The 24156-nt window shown below is 42.4% G+C and overlaps 1 protein-coding gene across 3 annotated transcripts in view; it reads left to right on the top strand.

Moving 5' to 3' along the window:
• The window catches only part of igsf9a (immunoglobulin superfamily, member 9a), a 110383-nt gene that overhangs the window by 12473 nt on the left and 73754 nt on the right, over positions 1 to 24156 (top strand). For all 3 annotated transcript variants that reach the window (XM_049603483.1, XM_049603485.1, XM_049603484.1), the window contains exons 2-3: positions 5983 to 6077; positions 6183 to 6383. In XM_049603483.1, coding sequence (XP_049459440.1) covers positions 6017 to 6077; positions 6183 to 6383 — 262 coding nt within the window. In that variant the 5' untranslated portion in view covers positions 5983 to 6016. The remainder of the gene's footprint in view (positions 1 to 5982; positions 6078 to 6182; positions 6384 to 24156) is intronic.

The following is a 24156-nucleotide window of genomic DNA, read 5'->3' on the forward strand; positions in this document are numbered from 1 at the left end:
GTGGCTGTTGCCAAATGCAGAGCTGAAGTGTCTGGTTATACTTCTTTAATCAGTGACATGATAAATGCCATTACAGGGTATTCAATCCTGATCATCTCCATTCTTCCTAGTTAATAAGAGGCAGTCGATGAAGAGCAAGGAGAAGATGCCGAGCATCTGTTCATTATGAGCCAAACAGGGAAGAGTTGTCGCTGCTTAGTCATGGCAACAGGCTGTCTTAATTTGTGCATGTGTGTGTGTGTGCTGCTCTTTCGTCCTTGCCCACTGTGCAGGGATGAGAAACAACAGAATCATAATGTCATAACTTTACCTTTTCCTGCCTGACTCAGTCTAAGCAAACACTCACTGCCTGATTCAAATGTAATAAGTTCTGGATGAACTCTCTGTCTGGCTGCTTTGCATGAAGCGGCGTGGGGTGAAGGGCAAGGGATGGAAGTCTGTTGGCGTTCGGATAGATTCAGCAGACACGCCGCAGATTGGGGATTTTTTTGACTTTCACTTTGATTTTGTGGAAAATCTGTGTATGCTGTGCTGTTTGCTGAAGCATAGGCGAGCACTGCAGCTGTTGACAGCCTGCGTAATTGTTTTTCGCTGGTTCAGACTTTGCCCCAGCCATGAAATGAAAAAGCCCATAAAAGCCTTATGGTTAGGGAGGGCTGATATGGCTTGTGTGGTTGCAGGGACATGGATTTGTTCACTGTTCATACTCTAGAAAGTATAGAGATTGCAAAAGATGACAAGGACATCATCATATGAGCATACAAATCCATTAAAGACGACTTATAATGGACCTCTTGTCCTGTATGTAGAAGCTTTTAAACACTTAATTAGCACTTGTAACCATTGACAGATGTATGACATTTCAAGGAAGAGTGCACTCCGAAACCAAAAATAGATATTTTTATTCATACCTGTAGTGTTATTTATCACTATGGATTGTTTTGGTGTGAGCTGTCCAGTGTTGGAGATATAGGCCATAGAGAGGTCTGCCTTCTCTTCAGTATAATGGAGCTAATGACACTCTGCTTGTGCTGCTCAAAATGCCAAAAAATATATTTCAGTCAGGAACACTTAAGTCAAAGAAAACTTTATTTCTATTTGCAGTATTATATGTGATTTGAGGTGGATTGCAAAGCAGCTTGCAGAGAAAGCGGCAACAGTAGGCAGGCCAGAGCAATTTAAGGGCGCATTCACACCAGGATGGTCCAGGGGACTCGGTTTGATTGGGAGGGGAATGCCGAAAAATTTCAACCCCTTCATTTGGTTCGGTTCACTTTAACACTGCACTTTTTAAAGCGGACCAAACTGCCTGGACAACGTCACGCAGTTACAACAGCTGCTCGTTTGGGGGCGGTTTTGCCCGAAACGATCACTGACCAGAGAGAAAAAAAGCATGAGGAAGAAGAAAACCCTGCTCATCGATTGACCAGGACCGAAAACGGAAATTGATTCCCTCTACGTCACTTCTTCTCTTTGGTTTGCTGGTTAGATGGTTTGCATTTTTCACTGTAAGCGAACCGCAGCAGGGTTCACTTGCAAGTGAACCGAGACCCCCAATTTCCAAGCATACCAGGGTTTGAATGAGCGTCCATGCCACTCCAAATAAACCGAACTATCTGTGTAAGTGGACCAGGGTTCGTTCAAAGCGGACCAAATAGCGCCAGTATGAATATGTCCTAAATAGGGCGCCCTGAATGAGATTCACCAATTAGTTGCATAGGGATTTGGTGAAATATAGACCAATTACTATTGTATTGGTTACACAAGTTCAGGTATTGGAATTGTTTTTGTAAGGAAAAAATGGTTATGGGACATCTCTAGTTCACATGAGCACGAGCCTCTCATCCATGAGTAGATGCACGCTTCGTTCTGCACAATGATACGGTTGGTGGGTGAAGTTTGGTAGAGAGAAAGTAGTTCATACATGCAACTGCTTTTTAAGGAACAATTTGGTCCAAAATTTACTCCCAAATTCAAACCACCACTGTACAGTATACAGTACTCTGAGTATAACATATAAAGCACTGTTTAGATTGTGTGTCAGTACATGTCTGCCTGTACATGAGATGTGATCTCATTCATGCCTCAGGTCATGTTGTTATTGCTTTAGATTCTGTCGTGCCTGTAATGTATGTCTGAATGTTGCAGTCTTTTATACTGCTTGAGTGTTGTCAAGATCACATTTCCAGCAAATGGATAATAAGGATGCACTGTATTGTACTCTATGTGCTCATGTTGACATTGCACTGAGTGGCAGGTAGCATTCAAGAAATAAATGTATGCTGCTGTTGATACCAGCCAGGTGCTGTCAGTCAAATTCTGTCTTCTAATTTAGTAAGAGAAATCTCCACTAATAGTGAGTTATTTTTTCCCTCACGGATTTGTGTCTTTTTTTTTTTTTGTACCTTTGTCGGTTCTTGTTTTTATGAGCTGTCATCGGAGCTGGTGCTCCTCCGCCAACAATTCATTTCCTCCCTGCTGTGAGCAGCGCCTTCATTTCTGTTGTGCCTTGCATTGAGGAACAAAAGCGTGCCACAATACCTCAATCAAGACTTAAACAGTTGGCAATGTGAAGAGTGCTTTATTTCATCAGAACTGCTTTCCACCAATACACTGACAGTGGTGGCAGGTTACCAAGTACTTTCAAGTAAGTATTGTTGTTGAGGACATGTAACTTCACACTGATGGTATTTTACACCTCCAGTCTACCCCAGTTTAAAGAGGAATGTTATGTTTCTTACATTTATTGCTTAAGTTATTATGGCAGCACAGCAAGAGGGTTCCTGGTTTGAACCAGCAGTGGGGGAGCCCTTCTGTATGGCCCTTCATGTTCTTCCCATGTCGGCGTAGGTTTCCTCCAGGTACTCCAGCTTCCTCCCACAGTCCAAGACATGCAGGTTAATTGGTGACTCTAAATTGTCCGTAGGTGTGAATGTGAGTGTGAATGGTTGTCTGTCTCTATGTGTCAGCCCTGTGATAGTCTGGTGACCTGTCCAGGGTGTACCCTGCCTCTCACCCAGTGGAGGTGACTCACCTCCATTGCTGCTACTGTTACAGAAGCTTAGCATTTCAGCTAAATGCTTCACAAGTAATTACCATTTGTAGCTCCAGTGGCTGTTGTGAAGCAAACACTATAGTCCTGCTTTGAGCACTGTGCCACAGGAGGACTCAGATCTTTCTCTTAAAGGGCAACATCACCTGAATTAAGTAAGCCAGTATGCTATTTCCATGGCCTTGGAAAGTTCAGTCAGTGTTTGTGAACGTGAGCTGCTCTCTGTCAAAGCCAGAAACCAGAGAGGATAAACTTGTGATGTCAAAGGGTGTAAAGTCTGGAGGTGCTCTACAGATAGTGAATGGAAGTTAAACGTTTTCTACTTTTATAACCAAATGAGCCTTATTATATTGTAGTGTTCTCAGCTCTGAAACAGAAAATGTACCCATATACTCAGAACATTCCCCTGGGTGCTCTCAGTGTTATCTATATATAACATCTTTCTCAATGTATTGTCTAGGGAGCAGTTGTAGACTTTATACCCTTTGGCACTCTCGTTTTCAGATTGGGGAGAGAGCTGGTCATATACACTCAGTTTACTTAAAGTGATACTTTGGCGATTTTCAACCAGCTCTGTATCAAAACAGTGTGGGTAGTATGTGTAAATGAACTGTGGTTAACTCGCCTCCATCTAACCAGTGACTAGGTACCCCTCCTCGCCCCTGGAGGAGCTTCGATGGCTCTCCGCTGTTGCTTGAACTACAGGCTGTACTTCCGCATTTTCATATTGCTGCCACCAAGGACACAAAGAGAATAGAAGCCTGCCTCTCTTTTTGTGTCACAAACTCGAAATCCGATCAAACAGTAAAACCAGGCAGTGCTGATCAAACATTAATCAAGATTATGTTGCTGTATTACTTATTTATTGCCTACAGTGTTTTTAGAAACATATTTTAGTGCTATGTTTAGCTGTTATGGTGCGTTCATTTTGTACTCAGAGGTCGGAAGTCAGAAGTGGGAATGACGTCACCTCTGAGTTGACAACAGTTTTTGCATTCTAGTTGACAACAGCGGACAAGTCAGAAAAAAACATGGACGCCCTCAAGAAAGCCTCTGTTGCCCTTGCACTTTCGGAGTATAGACAGCTTCAGAACCATCATGCACTCCAACTGATGAACGCCACAGTTGAGGCTGACCTAATGTAAAACAAATAAGATAAAATTGCTATAAACAGTGCTTTAGCAGAGTGTTTACTCACTATGTATGTGTCCGGCAGCCATCTTGAATTTGTAAGTCGGGATTGATGCGGTTGCTCTGAGTTTCCGAGTTGGAAATCCGATCTCAGGGTGCGTTCGAGTTTAAACTTCTGACTGGGAACTGGGAATTTTCAACTTCCGAGTACAAAACAAACGCACCATAATAGTGAGAGTTTGGAAACAGGAAGTGGGGGACATACTGTTTCCTGCACAGTGAAGATGGAGGCCAAAAAACTAGGCAGCGCTGATCAAATCTAAACAAAGATTCTGTCACTGGGTTATCTATTTCTTTCTTAAAATGTTTTCAGAACAATCACTCATTAAACAGACATGTTCGCATTACATCACCCACCAGCGGGAGCGTTTATTGGTCTGGTGTGGTGCAGTGCATTCTGGTAATTGTAGGTTTTCTCCTTCTTGGGCAAAAGTGTCCTTTTCTCAGTTTTCTTTGGTTCTGTGGCTCCAGTTTCCAGATTATTTGCATCTTTCTGCTGCATAGACATCCTAATTTTATTAAAAGGACATCTTTCTGCATTGAAATACCTCTTTCAGTAAAAGCAAAAAAAGTATCAGCCATAAAATATGCATCAAGTACCAAAAGTAAAAGTACTAATCATGCAGACTGGCCTATTTTAGAATAATGTGTATTATATTATTCTGAATCTGTGAAGTAACTAAAGTTATCAAGTAAATGTAGTTGAGTAGAAACAAGGTGCAGAAAATCGAACTACTCAAGTAAACGTACTTAGTTGCTTTTCACCACTGCTGAAAACGCAGTGTTATTGTTGTGTGTACATGGAGCATAGCACCAGTATCTGCCTCTTATCTGGCACACTTCTCGATGTTTGCTTTTGTGAGTGTGTAGACATGTTAACCTTTGCTCCTTACAAGGGAGTGCTGTAATTAACTCAGTTTAATGAGATGCTGTTGTGTGCTAAAGCAAACGAGGCTGGACGGCAGTGTGGCTGTACAGCTGATATCAGCCCATTTCCTGTCAAATCTGACCTTAACCAGCAGCAGCTGTGGCCCGCTGGAAACGGCCTGCATGATACAAGACCTCCCATCAGCATGTGTGGCGTTAACTAATTTGGAGAGCAATTTCATACAGCTGGTAGCTTCTACCGTAGGACGTGATTTGGTGGTAAAAATGATTGATGCCTTCTAGTGTGGGTGTGTGTGTGTATCTTAAATCTGACCTATCATGTTCCTCCCTCCAGTTTACCGATAAAAATGGAAGCAGGGCTTGTTTTGAGCGGCATGAATCGTTCGCAGCATCTTGACATTAAGTTGCACTCCTTGATGCCTTGCTATAGCCTCCGCTCCCATCAGCTTAACTTATCTCTGTCCTTGAGTGCTGAGTCTCCTGGCTGCTCCAGCCAAATGTCTTCATTGATGTGCTCTAAATAAAACACTTAGATGTCGCTCCACACGTGACTCCCGAGAGATTTATGTGACATTTATGACATTTACTTTCAGAAAAGGATATAGGGCCAGGGAGTTTTCTGGCAGCGGAGACGGCTCTGCCCATTTGTGTAATGATATGGGATGAATTCCAGTTATTGGAAAGCTGTATAAAAATCTGAACGCTCCTCTCCTCCTGTCTGTAAAATTATGACAGAAGCGGCAGCCCTGCTGTAGCCTTTTTAGTTTGGAAATCTGTCACAGATGGCTGTCTTCTTGCATGCGGCCAAGGAAGTAATGTGATTGTGACAATTGTGTGTCTTTTGCCAACAGATTGAACATGCTGCAGGTTGTATGAGTGACAGATATGGGGTCAGCGGGATCATATTTGCAGACTTTCACTGTGCTGGCACTTTTTTGCCTGTTTTGTAAGTATCTCCATCATTTGATTTGACAGAAATTTTGCAGCTAAACTTTTCCATGATATATATGTACACCTTAACTTGCTATTCTGCTTCTGACACACCTAACAGTGACCGCTGAAGGTGCGAGGCCGGAGGTACGTGGAAAGGTCGGAGGCGTGGTGGAGTTGGAGTGTAGTTTTCCTCTGTCAGAGCCACCTGCTGCGTCCTCGGCATCCCTGCGTGTGGTGGAGTGGGTTCGACAGGGACTCGACATCCCCGTCCTGATCAAATTTGGATCCTACGCACCTCGCCTCCATCCACAATATGAAGGTGAGCATCTAGAGAATAAATCACAATACCTAATCTAGCTGAAAATTCAACCCTTCTGTTGACTATGATTGCTGTAATTTTGTGTCATTGTCTGAAGCAGCATGTCGCCTGCATATACAAGTCTGCTCTACATATGTAATATATAATTCTTATTTTGAAGCTGAGCTTTCTTTGGTATGGCTTGATAATATTTGATTTTCAGACTAACTTGCTTACTGAGCTTCACTCTTGTGTTAATGTCATGTCGAAAGAAAGTAAAGAAGAGGGATTTTATACACTTTAACTTGCAAGAAGATCCTGATTGAAACATCAACATGGCAAATACTACCAGCACACTCTATCATAATAATATATCTGCCTAGGAATATGTGTCGGCTGGTAAGTAACAAGAACATTTCTGTACAGTAATGCCAGGAACATATCTGAGGCAATTTACATATAGTCTCACATTTACATAGAAATAAATGTTTGTTTAGTGTAAAAGAAAAAGGAATATCAGCCAATGTATCGTTATAAAAAACACATAACCAACTCATAGTGCTGTGGATATTTGCCAGGGTCTATTTGCAAGTCTTCACGTGTTTAAATAAGCAAGCACTGATATTTATGAATGAAACATAGACTACAGAGAACACTGCAGAGCTACTGTGGACCTAAAAATGCCACAAAGATGGCGTGCAGTTACAAGCATGCAGCTGATAGTAATCTCAGCCATGTAAGCAGCAGGGCTCATTGGAGGCTATGGATGGCGATGTTGGTCACTCAGTCTGACACTTTGGTCCAGACTGAAACGTCTCAATAACAACTGGATGGCTTACCATGACAATTTGTTTCGTCTTTTGGCATCATGAGGTCAAAATAAATTTCATTTTGTTGCGTCAATTTGGATTTACGACCAATCAAAATGAATGGCATTCCTATTGCCGTCAGCATTACTATTGTTTAATAGGCAAATGTTAGCATGCTAACATGTTTAACTTAAATGGTGAGCATTCATTTTTGGCTAGGTTGCATGCTTAGCATTTAGCTCAAAGCACCGCTGTGTCCAGGGGCAACCTCAGAGAGCGGCGAGCATGGCTGTAGACTCTTTAGCCCCTTTCCACTGGACAGAAACCCAATAACAACTGGGTTTTGTTTAGAATGGGAAAGGCTAAAATTGGCATTCGATCCTGGGACAAATGACTGCAGTAGTTGAAATATGACACCTGGGTGGATGTGTTAATTTTTGCTCCTTTATTTGAAGCAAAAGAGAGACTGAATAAGGAACATAAAAATGCTGCTTTCTGCTGTTTACTAACCCTGTTTTCAGGCACATTTGTGACACAGAGTCTGACTCACCAGTAAAAACTAGGAATGCACCGATATGGATTTTTCAGCCAATACCGATAACCGATAATTTCACATTTTTGTATTTCAAAAAGAAGCATATAACTGATCTAACCTAACCAAATCAAAGTGACATCACTATCGCTAACACCACAAGAACCAACAACAGTTCTGACTCATCACATGGCTAGCAGTCAAGCCTTTGAAAAGCTGGGTGTTGGATGTGAACTGCTGCTGCTAATTATCTTGTGCTAACACTCTGGAGACGGTCCTCCAACGCAGTGTCTAATCGGTGTCGAGTGGTCTGAGATTAGACCCTCGGTGCAAAACTTTTGTTTCCCTCTGGAACTGTGAAAGACGTCCACACTGCAACATGTTTTGACCACTAGACAGTGAGCTGCAGTTGTGGTTGTTCCTCTTCTCCGTGTTTATTGGCAGCTTGCAAACCAAGTTTAGAGGTACATGTACCGTCACCCACTGTGTCAGGGTGCGTGTCTGGCTTCATATCATCATGCTATGTATCTGCTATAATTTTTATTAGCGGAATAATGCAAAATTACAAAAATGTCCCATTATCGGCCGATATAATCCGTGCATCCCTAGTAAAAACAAAAACACAGAAAGACATCTCATCTACCACAGAGCTGTGTACACGGCTCTGATCTGCTGGCAGTGGGAAAGAAATCCATCGCCTATTTATAGGGGGTTTCCCATGTTTAAAAAACAGCATATAAATGCTCATTTTAGTGGAAAAATGGTATTGGTCTTGTTGAAACATCCAATATAAATTTAAGCCACCACTACTGTTGTAGTGAAAATAAAACTGTGTTGGCACAATAATCAGAATAAAAGGCCTTAATGCCACCGTATATGTAATTCAGGAAATGTATTGCTAGAAATTCAGATGAAGGTCTTATTGCAGTCCGTGTGTGTTTTAAAAGTTGTGCTTTAATATATGTTTGGGTCTTAGATTTTATTGTAAACCAAAAAGGCAAACAGGGACAAAACATGTAACCACAATCAGTAGCCCACAGAAATGAGGAGCATTGAAAAAAGTTAGAATGAGGGTGGTTATGACATACTTTAGTTTCTCCCACTGAAAGAATGTAACCAGTATCTGGAACCCAGAGAATATTCAGTACCACGCCTTGATGGCCTTTCCAACCAGCCACAGTGGGAGCTACTTTTAAAGGAGCTAAGACTCTCGCGTTGCATCATCATCCATTGTGCACTTTCTGCCCACAGCTCCAAGAACAAAGAGAGTCTGTGGGGAAAAAGATCCTCAATGGACCAGGAATACCTTTGTGTTGCTCCTGTTATCCTTTAAAGTCACAAACAATGGGACTAGTGTGGACAAAAGGAAAGCATGTCTGGGTGGCTCAGATCTTCCCTTTGTCAGAGTCGTTTTTTATTTTCCATGAAGCTGCCTGAAGAGAAATTCAACCTATTGACCTTTCCAACGGCTATTTGAATTTGCCGGAGCGCCATGTAGGGTTTTGAATAAAATGCAGTTTTGAAATAAACTGCCCCAGCAGGCATGATGATACCACTTCAAAAGGGTGAAATAAATTCCTCCTGTTTAACATTCAGGTGGAAGCAGGTAGCAGACAGCTAACTACCACCTGTCATTGATTTTCAGCAAGTTAAATACTGCCGGAAAGCAGACATCAACAATCAACGCTTGGTATAACAATGAAACGATTAGAGATTTAACCTTTTAAACCTTACTTGCTGGCTGTTGCGTCAGTCCTTACAAATTCATGCTGTGCAGCTAAACATTTTCAGACCCACTGCACTTGATTCTAAGCTCTAGTGGAGATCTCAAGGTTCTCAAATATACCGGAAATGTCAGGCTGAAGTTTTTAAAATGATGCAAAAGACATCTAGAATACTTCCATTCAATGGAGTTTGAAATATTTCTCTCAGTGTCAGCACTGTATGGCTTCAGTGAAGAGCTGGAACAAGCTGGTACAGTATGTGAGACACTCAGACAGTCTGGGATGGATGGGTTTCCCCAACTACCTATAGGACAATATACAGAGTAAAAGGAGTTAACCCACTCTGCTCCAGTGTGAATATCTGGAACTTTTCTCGGTCTCATATCATTAGAAACTCATTACCTTTAGGCTCCGGCAACTTAAAGAGAAATTTCGGTATATTTCAACCTGTCTCCTATCGTCCTAAATTTGTTTCAAGTGACTAGTGACATAAAAATAATAGTTAGCATGTTAGCTGTTAGCCTAGATACAGCCGGGGCACACAGTAGCGTCAGGCCTGTTAAAACGTAAGTGAACGGGCAACCTTCAAGTGCAAAGTTAGTCCACTAAACAAGCTTTTTTTCCACAAAGACCGCCTCATATCGTTAGGATAAATGTCAGAGAACATATAGAAAACGACATGTAAACGTGTTGTCTTACCTTACCTGTGTGTTTACCATTTAGCTCTGCTTTCCAAAGCGTGGCCAAAATATCGCGAGAACAAGCAGCGATCTCATACCGTGCCTGAAATCTTGCAAGAACAAGCAGCAACAGCTGGAAGGCAGAACCGGACAGCAGCCTGAAAAGTTCATTCATTTATTTTATGAAAGATTTATAAAATAATGGCTGACTTTTTGCCAGACTTTGACTTTGTGGAGGAGGAATTTGATTTTGCAGAGTTTGATGGCCGCCCTTATTTATTTGAGCCAGAATACACTGACAAAGAGCTTTGTGAAATTGAAGAACGGAGGAGGAGAGAGGGAGAGAGGGAGAGAGAGAGAGAGAGAGAGAGGGAGAGAGAGAGAGAGAGAGAGAGAGAGAGAGAGAGAGAGAGAGAGAGAGAGAGAGAGAGAGAGAGAGGTGCAACAGGTAGAGGACGACAGAAGAGGAATGGCTGCTGCAAGTCTGCGTAGCTCTGGAGATTGGTGGTGTACCTGTGAATGCTGTGCCCCAGTGCCCACAGAAGAGGAATGCCTCTGTTGCAAGGAATGGGACCAGTTGCAGCCTTATTTTCAAGGTCTGGATGTGACCGAAGACGAGACACCTCCACCTGGAGTAGTATCCAGCTGGGCTTTATCTAGAGCTGGCAAGATGGTAAACAAACATGGCAGCACACCGGTAAGGTAAGACAACACGTTTACATGTCGTTTTCTATATGTTCTCTGACATTTATCCTAACGATATGAGGCGGTCTTTGTGGAAAAAAAGCTTGTTTAGTGGACTAACTTTGCACTTGAAGGTCTGCCGTTCACTTACGTTTTAACAGGTCTGACGCTACTATGCGCCCCAGCTGTATCTAGGCTAACAGCTAACATGCTAACTATTATTTTTATGTCACTAGTCACTTGAAACAATTTTACCACATTTCACCACACAGTTTTTTTTAATCACATAAATTGGTATCTAGTTCCTGAAATGTTGAGGCAGAGGGTACTTGCTGTAACTCTGGTTGAGGGTGAGAGGCTGTAAGCAAATTATAATCTGTGTCGGTACATGAGACAATAAAAAAAGAGCTTCTCCCCGATGATGGCCATTTTCAGGCATATTTTCAGATGACTCGGGCAGTCTGGTGTCTAGCGTCAGATCAGCAACTGATACCACCAGTTTCTCCTCCATTGTTTACCAGCTGTAGCCTTGTTGTCGTGACCACCACAGAAGACCCGCCTCTCAAATCATCTGATTGGACAATGGGAAAAAAGACAACGAAAAAGAGATGATGTGAGGTGCTTTTCCGCTCTGAGTTGGAGTTCTTTCAGCTGGAGTAATTCAGAGCACTCCGGCAAAATCGCCAGGCACCTAGTGCACAGAAACGTGAGGCGCATCGCAGTGCAAAAACAGCGAGCAAAAATTAATTCTCAGTAAAAACGATTATAAAAAGCTGCGTCCAGCTGCTCAAATGCTTTCTGTGTGTTCAGGGCCAAAGACGGGCATTTGCTTTTATTTTTTTCAATATTTTTTAGACCAGACAACCTTTTACCCCCATTGTCACACTGTCTAGGACACAAGGAGTAAGCAGAACTGTGACTGCAAGTTTCATGAAAAGTTTTATAGATAGAGCAAATCACTGTGACGCTGACAGCAACAGTCACTTGCAGGTAGTCAACTGGCAATTTTGCTTGCATCTTTGATAAACCTAATACTGCTGTGGAGAGGGGCTGCAGCAAAACATATTTTAGCCACCTAAAAAGATCGATATCAGTATTGTAATATTTCTCTGCTTTACACACTAACCAATGGAGGCAGCAGTAGACCAACAACTCCTATGTAAAATTATTGTTTTTGTCAACGGAGTCTGGTGGCTTTGAGATAACTGCTTCAGTCTCCCGTTGGTAAAAGCTGCCTGACAGCAAGATAAAGCTGTGAATAGCACACACTTGGTCTGCAGGTTTCTTGGTTGCTAAAATAAGCACCAGTTAAAATAGAAACACTCCATCAGGTCTGGGTCCAGATAGGACGGCATATGGGTTCAGACCCAGGGGATGGAGACGGGTGGCAGGTTAACAAGGGTGACATATACTGGCCATTTTGCTAACAAGGAGGATGGCAAACCCTCTCGACCTCTCTTACAGCGCCTACTGACTGCCGTGACTGTGTTCAACATGCCTTCCAGTGTCACTGAGAGGCCAAGTAACATGTTTTTAATAGTTTTTGAGCAACAATAAAACTTCATTAAGAGTATAGTGATATCTGAATTTAGCCTGAATCAAAGGTGCGATGTGACCCATCATTTTCTAATTAACAATAGAAAAAGATTGACTCACACTTGCAATTGTTTTTGTACTTTAGATGTAAATAAGTTGCCAGAGAGCAGGGCTGTTTATCTGGTAAATATTATTAATGTTTTATTATTAATTCATTATTAATGTGGATTAATGTTTTTGGCTCCTGGACTCGTTTCATTTTGCAAAAGTGGTCCCTGGGCAAAGCAAATTGTGTCTCCCTGGTATAGAATATTGCCAACCTTATCCTGCAGGCCACTATATTAGTACAATATAGAAAGATCTTTGGTATCACAGATTCATTGGTTGTACTGACACACAGTAAAGAACAGTAATCATTCCATTAAGGTATAAGTTTGTCAAAGGATCAGAACCAGTTTTCAGCTGAGCCAAGGCCTTTTCTCGTTTGAGCTGAGAGCCACTCCCTCGCCCCAACCTGACCAGGAAATATGATACAGACATTTACATAGCAATAAAGTCAGGGTGAACCTTCGCTGATGAATTATCGTAAGTGGGAGCAGGGCAGGCTTTAATTCTAGCCCAGGCTCATAAAAGACAGTAGCCCTTTTGTCGCTGACTGTGAAGACGATCCTTCAACGTACACTGATGTCACACTTCATTACGCTGGGCGTCCGTTCCAGAAGAAGCAGGGCAATATACTGGTAGTAAAACCCTTAAAAATTTGCCCACCCTTTTGGCCCATGAATACACTTCACTCAGCTGTAAAGCATCCTGCACAGAAAAGCCCTCTTCTTTTTAAAAGGACAGGTATGCTGATCACATGCCTCTCCGGTGACAAACAGAAAGCTGCTGTTCTTAACGGACACAAAAGGTTTGAAAAAGATGTTTTGTCCAATCTGATGCTGAGCCTGGGCTTTCTCACAGGTACTGGCTGGTGTGGGAGTAACAGGTGCAGCATGGGAAACTAACGCTTTAGAGGCGGATCGAGTGGTGTGGATTTCACCTCCTCAGGCCACGAATGTTCTCGGGTGTCTCAACAGTTTGGCTTCCGGACCCAGAGTCCCACTGCTGCTTAGCTGTTTTGATTCAGGTTATCCGAGTGATTCACTGTGCTGAGGCTCTTTTATAAAACCACCATTCCTGTGGAGCTGGAGGAGCAGCAGTAAGTTTTGGCATTGAAAAAAAAGGCTTTGAAAAAGAAAACTTTGACACTGAAAGAAGTTCAGCTGAAAAATAAAACACAGGGAATGAAAATTATTTAGATATTTTCTGCATTCTGAAGTGTTTTGCAATGATCCTGACAAGTTCTCTCCGTTGTATACAGATCATATGAAAATCACGCTGTCCTTGCGCCTCCTCTTAAGCCCCTCCACTCCATGCTGAAAGTTTAACTTGAAAGAAATTTAACTTTTTTCAGTGCGAATGGGGGGTGCCCCCGAATTATTGCCCAAACAATAAGCTGCGTTCAGAGGGCTTGGAGGTTTCCGAGGACCTGACGTTAAAAGCCCGGAAAAGCCCCTTCTTCCGGTAAAAGTGCGTTCTTTGCCTCACATCTGACCTTGGACGTAAACAAACATGCATGCCCGCAAGAAGATTTCTGCTCTCCTGTGTTGTGTTCAACGAGAATGCATAAATCTGTAGCCCAATGGAGCTGGGCTGATGTTGTTAGCCTTTTTGGCTAAATGAAGAGGTCAAAACGTTTTGCTAATGTATGGTAGTGTTGTGTCGTTCGCGAACGAATCATTCAAAAGAACGAATCTGTTGAGTGAACGTACTGAACTGAATCACTTCCGGAACTGATTTGTTCATTTCTCAGTTCAGTTGAGCTCAGCAGTGAGCGTGCAGGCTGGGAGTGGAACTGCCGATTTGGTCTGTGCGAACGATGAATCACTTGCGAGTCGTGAGGCAGCCAGGGTGCAGGGAGGGACTCCCTACCGTGTGACGAATCATTTGGTGAACGAATCACTTGGTGAACCAATCACTCAGTGAATGAATCACTCGGTCAACGACGTAACCTTGATCCCTGAGTGATTCAAATCATATCTTCTTAGTGATACACTTTCATAGGGACTGTTTTCTCCAAGCTAATGGCTAATGTCGCCAGGAGTCAAGCCACATGAACACAATCACACACCTCCCCATTGTTTTAACAGATTTAGTTTCCGGATAAACAAATTTAAAATGTTAGGTTGGCCAGTAATGAGACTCACCAGTGCAGGGCAGACACAGCAGCAGCTCAACTGTGTATCAGTTCAGTGAGTCGGACTACGCAGTGCACAGTCAGGGCTCCTTCCTCCAAGCACTGAAGGATTCGGTGAATGAATCTTTTGAACAAATCTTTTTAATGAACTGATTCTAGTGATTCAGTAACATCTAAAGAACTGCTTTGCCCATCACTAATGTATGGTGTCGGCAATGTGACTAATTCTACGTATAATTATACACGGAATGTTCAAATTACATGTAGCAGTGGAGAATTTGCTTGACTCACCGGTAGCGAAGGAGTCCACCATTGCTGTAACGTCATGCGACGTCAACTCGGGGTCCTTGGGTTGCTACATTCCGCACGATGTCCCGAGTGAAAAATTGTGCTCTTATCACTTGTTCAAAGCACTTTTCCCCCGAGTTAATGGTCGGGACCTCGGAACCTCCGACCTTATGAACGCCGCTTTAGTCGAACAGAAAGGTCATTCGTCGGCAAGGTGTCTGTGAAGATTCTCAGTCATCCAGGCCATAGTAATCATAAGTGCGATATCGTAGGCAACTGGACTTGCTTGAGTTACTTGAAGACGTTTTACCTCTCTTTCAAGAGGCTGAACTGAAGAAGCCTCTTGGATGAGAGCCGAAATGTCTTCAAGGAACTCAAGCAAGTCCAGTTGTCTACGATACAGCACTAATGTCTTGTCAGCAAGGTTTCATTGGTGGCTTAGTCGCAGAAAAAAACCCCCATGAAACTCTATAAGGAGCTGTGCCATGTCGAAATAAATCAAAACCTATATGACTCGACCATGTGGGAATTTAATTTGAAAGGACAGCCAAAGAAAGTGTCTACGCTCAGCAGTCAGACAGGAGTCAGGTTAATTTCCAGGGCTGGTTCCTGCGGTTATTCCACAGGCTAGTTAATAACATGTCGGGCAGGAAATCCAAAGTGTGGGATCATTTTGAGAAGGTGAAGGACGAACCCAAGGTGATATGTAAACTCATCTTCATTGGTCGACTACAAACATGACGTATCATCTGAAACATGGAAGTAGCTACATGCCCATTAGCCCACAGCGTCATTAACAGGCGGCTCGCTCAGTGTGTGACGTGCACTTGTAGATAAAATATAGGCCTATATTAATGAAGGTTCATTAGTACGGTTTGTATTTCTCTGTAATGTAGCACAGTGTTAACAATGTTACTGATACTATTCTTTCTCACACCTTCAACTCAAACCATTGTGTTGCCCTGCCTAAAATATATCATTTAATAATTGGATTAATATGGTAAACATGTGGGCGACAAGTCGACTAATGGCCCTAAATGACAACTATTGGTCGATGAGGAAAATTCTTAGTCAGGGGGCAGCCCTGGTGCCAATGTTTCCTTTTTCAAAGTCATTTTTTTATGTCAAAACTTAGTCACTGTTTTAGCTCCATACACTCTTTCCTCTTCGTCACATTAAGGGCATAAAAATCGAACCTCTGTGATGGCCAGCCACCTCATCCATCAATATGCTTTGTGTTTGACCGTGTGTGCAGCTCCTAAAGTGTGAGATACATTAGATTGCTCCCCCGAGAGTGTTAAGAGCTCAAATGGTTTCAATGTATTTGTTGTAATAGAGCAGTAAAGATGAGAGGATTAGTGTCTGCTCTGTTAACAGGACAGAAAGTCCCTCAGCACCCATACAGCTGCTGACTCTATAAAAAGTAAATACAGCTGTATAAATGCAGTGTTCGCGAGCTCTTCCCATGCACATCCCATCACAATCAGCAGGAGCAGACTGTGTGTGCTCCTGTAACATTACACACAGTTAACATGGCTAATATGCTTCCTTTCCCACATGGACAAACATGAGAGTTTGCACTGAGATTACTCGTGTTTGTCACAGCAGCAGTCTCAATTCAAATTCGATCACGATCACGCGGCGGGGCTTAATAGAGCAGCGAGGAGTGAAACCTTATCTGCTTCTTTCACTAACCCAAACCTGAATGCCTCCACGCAGCTCGCCAAGAGCTGACGACATCCCTCGGAGACGATGTGGGCTGACTGCCCGTGAATATCACATTCTCGGGGACATAAATGTCGCAACGAAGTGATATTGAATTTAAATAATTCCTCATACAGAGGCCTGTCCAAACCGAACAAGACACTTTCGAGATAATTCCCCAGAAGACTTTTTTGTCATTTAAAGACTTCATTTCCAAAATGTTCTGCATCCATTTCAGAAGAAAGAAAATCAATACCTGTGGTGCATCCGTCACTCTGAATAAAACTGAGAGAAGACACAGTGTTCCTTTTGTCATTAAAGGGTCTGCTTCCTGTTGAGCTTTAAGAAGACCTCAAACCTGCCATCGTTTCAAACAATAGCTGATGTCGTTTGAAGCGTGTCATTTTGAATTGTTTTCTGCAGTTCAAAGCTCCAGCCTCGTCACAATCCTCTGCGCTTTACATGAAACAGAGAACAGAAAACCCAAATACAGGCATAACATCAACTAAACACAACACCGGTGAAGCAGTGATAACATGCAAATGGAAGCTGCACAGAGTGTGAAACAAAATTAAGGATCCGGCATAACAGTTTTGCTGAAATTATTAGAAGCCTAATCTGTTGAAAACGAGTCATTTAAAAAGATTTTGCAAAGGATCACAGTTCCGAATGCTTCTTGATGACTTCACACAAAGTTTTTAATTTGTATTTCAGTTGAATGGAGATCATTTTTCATTTCTCCTTTTAAAGCAATTGTGCTAAGAAAGATGATGACCCCCGCATTTAACAAGCTATTCTACTGTGAAACCAGCCGAGTCTGCAGACTTTCCAATTCAAACTGCAGCTTTTCATTTGTAAAGAGTTGTGTTTCGTCACAGCGCTGAATGGTTTTGTGTTTCTCTGTTACCTGAGAGCGTATTGAGGGATGAAGCCCTTGGGGGGGAGGGAAGGGGGGGGCTTCAGTTGGAAATAGTAAATGCAACGAGCAAATGTGTGTGTGTGTGTGTGTGTGTGTGTGTGTGTGTGTGTGTGTGTGTGTGGAGTATCAATGTGTGGGTGTGTCAGCGTTTGTGTGCATGTGTTGAACTGATAATGTTTAGTTTGGACCTGTCAAAAAGTGAGCAGAGGGAGGATGAGAAGGGCAGAACATGAGGAGGAGGAGGAGGAGAAGGAGGAGGAGGAGGGTGGAGTGTGTGAGAGTTGTAGGAATCATTTTCACTCTTATTTGGTTACCTGCATGATGATCTGTGGAATGATTCCAGTCTCTTTTCCAGCCGGGCTTTTAATTATGTTTTTTCTCATTGATATTAGTTTGAAACACATTAAAATCAGATGTTTTAATGAGGATAATAAAATCAAGCATAGGAGCGTTTATTTAGTCTATTTAAACTCTTGAAGGAAATAAACATTTGCAAATCTGTTAGTCATGCTGTGTTACTGGGGATTTGTCAAGAAAACACATGGGTTGTATTCCAAATTGCATACTTTTTCTTTTTACGTAACCTTAAAAAGTGCGTACTGTTGCATGCAGTGTGCACACAGTCAGGACATACTACTTCCTCATTACGTTGCACCCTGAGCTTTGACCCTCTTGCTTTTATATCCGTTACCATGAAGATAAAACAAACGGCACTTAACAAAGTCCGAATGACTCACCGATGTCATTTCCTTTTTGTTGTCATTTTGTTCACTTAATCAATGACTATTCCTATTATTACTATTCGACTGGTCATCAGTTACTTAAACAAGCTGTCATCTGTTTGCGGCTCAGTGGATGTGACAGTTCATCCACTGTGCAGAGGATTGTGGGTCAGAATAGCCAGAGAAGCATGCTGGCTTACATACTGCTAAATCAGACCAGATGTAGCGGAACATCCTGGTATTTTTGGCATAATGCATTTGACATACTATGTACTGTGTGGGGACATACTAAATCTTTTTCTGGCATACTATATTGTATGGTAGTATGGGTGTTGGAACACACAGATGCATTCTTGGAGATGATTTTGGTTAGTATTGGAGTCTGGCTTTGAAGAGAGCACAGATGATTTTACTTTTAGCCCTGTAGAGCCCAATGATAGAAAAATAACAAGCACTTTTTGCATCTTTCAGATGTTATAGAGTAGCCTGGAAATCCAGACTCAAATCTAGAAAGATTTTGAGTCTGGCCCTCACCGATACACCCTTCCTACCCAAAGGGCGGCACTAACTGAAGCATATTAAATGCTGCTGCACGCAGTTGGATAGCACGATGGCCAATCAGAGCAAAAAACAAGGTGACGTATTCATTGCACTAAGCCCCATTTGTTTGCCGACCAGTGGGGCTAACTGATATATTCTGCTTTTGCCGTATCCCGTCGGCAAAACAGCAAAAACGTCCTTCCTGTAAGCGAAGGCTTCTAGGGCAGTCTTCTGTTCCTTTCGCAAGGAAAAAGATAAGTGTAGTTGGCTTAGCGTTTCTTCCAAAGCTAAATTGAATGGACGTGATCCTTCAGCAGCTGCCATCTGGGCTGTTTCCTTTTCGACTCCTACGGCGTAGCGCTGTCGTCATCATGTTACGCCCGCCCAGAGCCCGCCTCTGTCAGATAGACTGATCTGATTGGTCCGATTGGCGATTCAGCGGGCTCTGCTCGTCAGGGCCAGATTCCTGTGAAGTGCAATTTTCGAATTTGGCATCTGGATTTCCAGGTTAGGTATAGAGGACTCTGATGTGAAAATTAAAGGGTTTTTTTGGGCCTAGTTGGTAGCAAAACTTATGTATTTATACTCACATTGTCTGAACAACTGTTTTATCACCAGAACAGTATATATCATAAATGAAAACACAACAGTATTTGTTTTATTAATTGTCGAAGATTTTCTGTTACGACAGACAATAAAGTTTTCTGAATTTGAATCTGAATCTAAAAAAAAAAGTTGAAAAAGGGATAAAGTTGTAGTTTCAAAACTGAATTTTGTCTTTGACCCTGTGTTCAACCACGAGCCCTCGCAATGATAGTCCCAAAGACAGAGCTTTTTCTCTGACAAGCAAAAATCAAATGTTCACTTGTGGAAAAACTCCAGTGATGCCTGGAGGGAAACAGCAGCATAGGTGATAATATCTTACACCTTATTTTCTTGGATATTTTTGTCATATACAGGTTTGCAGTGATGTTTGTTGGGTAACATACATGTTGATGTTGGGTAATGTCAAGTCGGTGCTTGATCATGTGACAAGAGGATACGATACAGTACCTAGTTTGGGTGCAAAATCTGTCGAGGCTGACAAGCTGAGCACATCTGCAAGTCCAGCGAGCAGTCATGCCTTTTAAACACAAAAGCAGCAGTAAGAAAGGAGAGAAACCTACTGGAGGAAAAGTTGCAAAGCTCACTACATTAGATTCCTTTGGCTTTTTGTAAACAGTTGCCAGTGGTGTGTGTGCACCTTATAACCAGTAACTAGCATGCACCAGGGCCCGTCACAATAGCACGCACTGGGGCCTGTGGTAACTACCTTAGGGCTCTGCACATAAGTCAGTACTGAGACTGATAGAATTCTATTTTAGCCAGTGATACCTGTCACAGTGCATCTTTGTGCGTCTTTGTTTTGGAGTAAATATCCACATAATCAGCAGCTGTACAGTCAGGAGGTTGTTGCTTTTATTTATCCATGTTACTGTCATCTTCATCTTCCTTTGACTCCATCTCAAAATCACTCTCCATTTTGGATGGTGTCAGTCACATCCTGCAATCTGTAGAGAAGTCCTCTCTGTGCCCGAGGCATTGTGGAATAGAATAGTGAAAATAATAAATAATAATAGATAATACAAATGAGTATTACATTGTAGTAGATAAACTGGAGAAATAGATGTGGACCAAGTGTTTTAGGGAAGCGGATGGAGTATTTTCCATGTTAAATAATGTACTGCAATTTAATCCCAACCTTGTTTACACATATCACTGCACACAAACCGGTCTGGCTGGCCCATTATGCCACAGGAACACATGCTTCTCCTCAGAGCACTCACATCCCCACTTCAAGGAGCACTTCTCCCCTGTTCCTGAACAATGCAACAAGCACCCTCCAAAACACTGCAGAACATTCAGAACCTGTTTCTGATGCTGCAAGCAGCTATTTGGGCAAACAAACAAATAAAGCCCGGAAATAAACAGATTCAGTTAAATATATATTTTAACTGATAAGATACAGATCAGGTTTCAAATACTGCAACCAGAAATCATTTATTAATTTAGTCATATCTGGTCTAAACTCAAACACATTTAGAACTTAGTTATGGTAAAGCATCAAAAACATTACATTTCTATTGGTATATTTTTTCCATATGTGAACATGTGAGAAGTGCAGTATCCCCACGCACTCTGACCCAGCATTATAAACTTGCAACATGGACATAACAAGCCTAAAATCAAATTTGCTAAATGTATTCCACCATAACTAAATATCTACATGCTCTAGACATTGTACTCATCACTGAAAACATATGTGAGATATTTTACTTGTGAATCTTTGACAAATGTGCACCAATAAAACAAAGTTTGCAGGTTGTGTGAGTTCAGCAAAGTTTAGCAAAAATGCACGTGTTCGGGAAGCACCGAGCATACGACTGGATTACACTGCACGAGTTGTGTGAGAGTTTGGTCCCTAATTAATCAATAAATCATTCTGCTTAATGCCTACACATGCAAGTAAGGAATTCAGTTTAAGTATTTAATGTAACACGGCATGACTAAATAATTTACAAAGAGTCATGTTATGGGTGAAGTATTTCTTTTAACCACTATGCTTGTAGGGGGTCTCTAGAGCAGTTTTATTGAATACAAATACAAAAGAAATCAAATGTAAGTAGAATGTGCATTTCCATTCAAATCAGTGTAGCAGGGTGGTCAGAGTGACGGCCATTTTTATGTGTACCATGGCATTGCAGCTGTTGTAGCTGGCTAACTTCCATATAAACAAACCTACCTACAGCAAGTCACAAATTCACTGAGGTGAGGTTTTGCGGTAACGACCAAACAAGCAGTGGAACAGCATGTTTTCACTCATGCAATATGTTACTTTTAAAATATCACAATAACTGTTTTGTCCCTGTTTCTTTTGTTGGTTGTTTTGTTGTTTGGTGTATTTGCATGTTTGTTAAAACATGATGCTCTGAAGAACGAGTGAGAGCTGCTGCTCAGTGGACAGCTGAGAGGCTGAGAGAGACTGTGAGGATAAACAACATGTAGAGGCAGCACATTTTCACTTATAACTTGGCGAATTAAAGGTTTATTTCAACCAAAGCAGAGTTGGTGATTGTTGGAACAGTGGACTGATTAACTAGATGGCTAACAAGACTCAGTAAGACCCAGATCACACAGAAACTGCTTTGCAGGCTGCAAAATGCGAGGCCCACCGCACTTTGAATGCCACTAGTAAAAAAAAAATGCTTGCTGTGCCTTTTTATTGTTGCCAGGAAACCGCCCCATCACATCCTTACACTAACCTTCCCATGTAATCAATCAACCACTTTTCTTCCACAGTAATTAGTATCTAGTTCCTAAAATGTTGAGGCAGAGGGTACTTGATGTAGCTCTGGTTGAGGGTGAGAGTCTGTCAGCAAATAGTTTGTTGGGCACAGGGAAACGGAGATCTGTGTGGGTACATGAGACCTTAAAAAAGAGGGTGGATCACGGGGAGTACCACCAGTTGGTCCAGGAGCTTCGCCTCCATGATGGACGTTTCCAGGCATATTTAAAGGATAACTTAAGTATTTTTCAACCTGGGCTCTATTTCCCCATGTGTATGTGTGCGTATGATTCATAGATACAACTCGTTCTAAAATTGGTTCAGTATTGAGGGAGGCAGATGCAGCCGGGAGCCGCGAAACAAGCCAAAACGGTAACGGGGGCAAATGCGTCCCGTAGAAGTTTGCGCATTAAAAGTGCTTTTTTTGCCACTGACTGGTTCAGATCGCCAGTGCTATCTCTGTAAATAGGTTAGTAAACGTTTCCCTTACCTCTGGGCTGTGTGATGTCACGAGCTTTGCGCCACTGTGTCTGTAGCTCTCTCTACTCGTGGGACAGCCGTTTTCTTGAGGAAGAGGTGTTTCGGGATTGGATGTCTTCTCTTCTTCGGCTGGCATTAGTCATCTTGGGAGAAGTGAGCACTGCAGACCCGATGGTCTGCAAAGCGCAGTGTCTGGACAGGAGTGTTAGCATCCATTTGTAGCACAACTAGCCACAACTTCAGCATCTCGCCGTCCAACAAAGGCAGCCTATGAAGGCTGTACAGGGTGTTGCGCGACATCCTGTTCTTGCAATTCGGATAAGCACAAACACGAACCATTATTTTCAGTCGATGCAGTAAAACTCTCAATGTACTTCGGGACAACCAGCGCCACTCGGAGTGGCGCTCAGCATGGCTCCTGTGTTTTCTTCCGGCAACACCAAAGCTCTCGCGAGATGACGTCACAGCCCAGAGCAAGTGAAGGGTAAGGGAAATGCTTGGTATGCTATTTACAGAGATAACACTGGCGATCTGAACCGGTCAGTGGCGAAAAAAAGCACTTTTAATGCGCAAACTTATACGGGACGCATTTGCCCCCATATCTACCTCGCGGCTGCCGGCTGCATCTGCCTCCCTCAATACTGAACCAATTTTAAAACGAGTTGTACCTATGAATCATACGCACACATATGCATGGAGAAATAGGGCCCAGGTTGAAAAATACCGAAGTTATCCTTTAAGCATGACTCAGAGGCAGTTTGACAACCTGATGTCTATCATATAGTTGTATAGCTATGGGTATCCAGCAACTGCTACCACCAGTTTCTTCTAAACTTCATGTTGTGACCACCACAGAAGGTCCGCCTCTCAAATCATCTGACTGAAAAATGGGGAAAAAAGATGGCGAAAAAAAGATGACGTGGGGCGCTTTTCTGCTCTGATTTTAAGTTTTTTCTTTTCCAGGAGTTCAGAGTTCAGGGCAAAACACACCAGGCAGCGAGAGTGCAGAAACCCAAGGCATGTCGCAGCGCAAAAACTGCCAGCAAAAAGCTTCATTCTCATTAAAAACAATCACCAAAAGGCACCTCCAGCTGCAAAAACACTTTCTGTGTGATCAGGGCCTAGGATGGCTTTGGTTGGTTTTGGGTTTTTTTCCTTTGAGTTGTACTGAAGTTTGTTTTACTATGAGTTAACAAGACAATTAGGCTGACATTATTCTGAGTTTGGTGAAAGAGAGAGACGTGGATTGGTGTACAGTTGTATTCTTTCTGTTTGATAAAGAAAGTAGGTGTAAGAATAATCCAAAGCAGAATTGTTTTTCTTTTAACAACCAACAGCAGTCGGCATTTTCTTTGTGTATTTGTCAAATGACCTCAGCAAACAGTTCAGTGTCCTTTTTATTCATTCTGTTTCCATGACAAATACACTACATGCTCAAAAACACCTTATTCCCAAACCACGGGCATTAATCTGCTGCTCTCACTGCCTCTATTTGTTTTCCACCAGGGTTTGGAATCTGGCTGCAGAGATTTGCTCCCATCCAGCCACAGCAGCATCTGTGAGGTCCAACACTGATGTTGAGGGGGTGCAAATGATAATTGTGGGATACAGA

The sequence above is a fragment of the Epinephelus fuscoguttatus genome, linkage group LG18, assembly GCF_011397635.1.
Source record: "Epinephelus fuscoguttatus linkage group LG18, E.fuscoguttatus.final_Chr_v1".
Lineage (NCBI taxonomy): Eukaryota > Metazoa > Chordata > Actinopteri > Perciformes > Serranidae > Epinephelus > Epinephelus fuscoguttatus.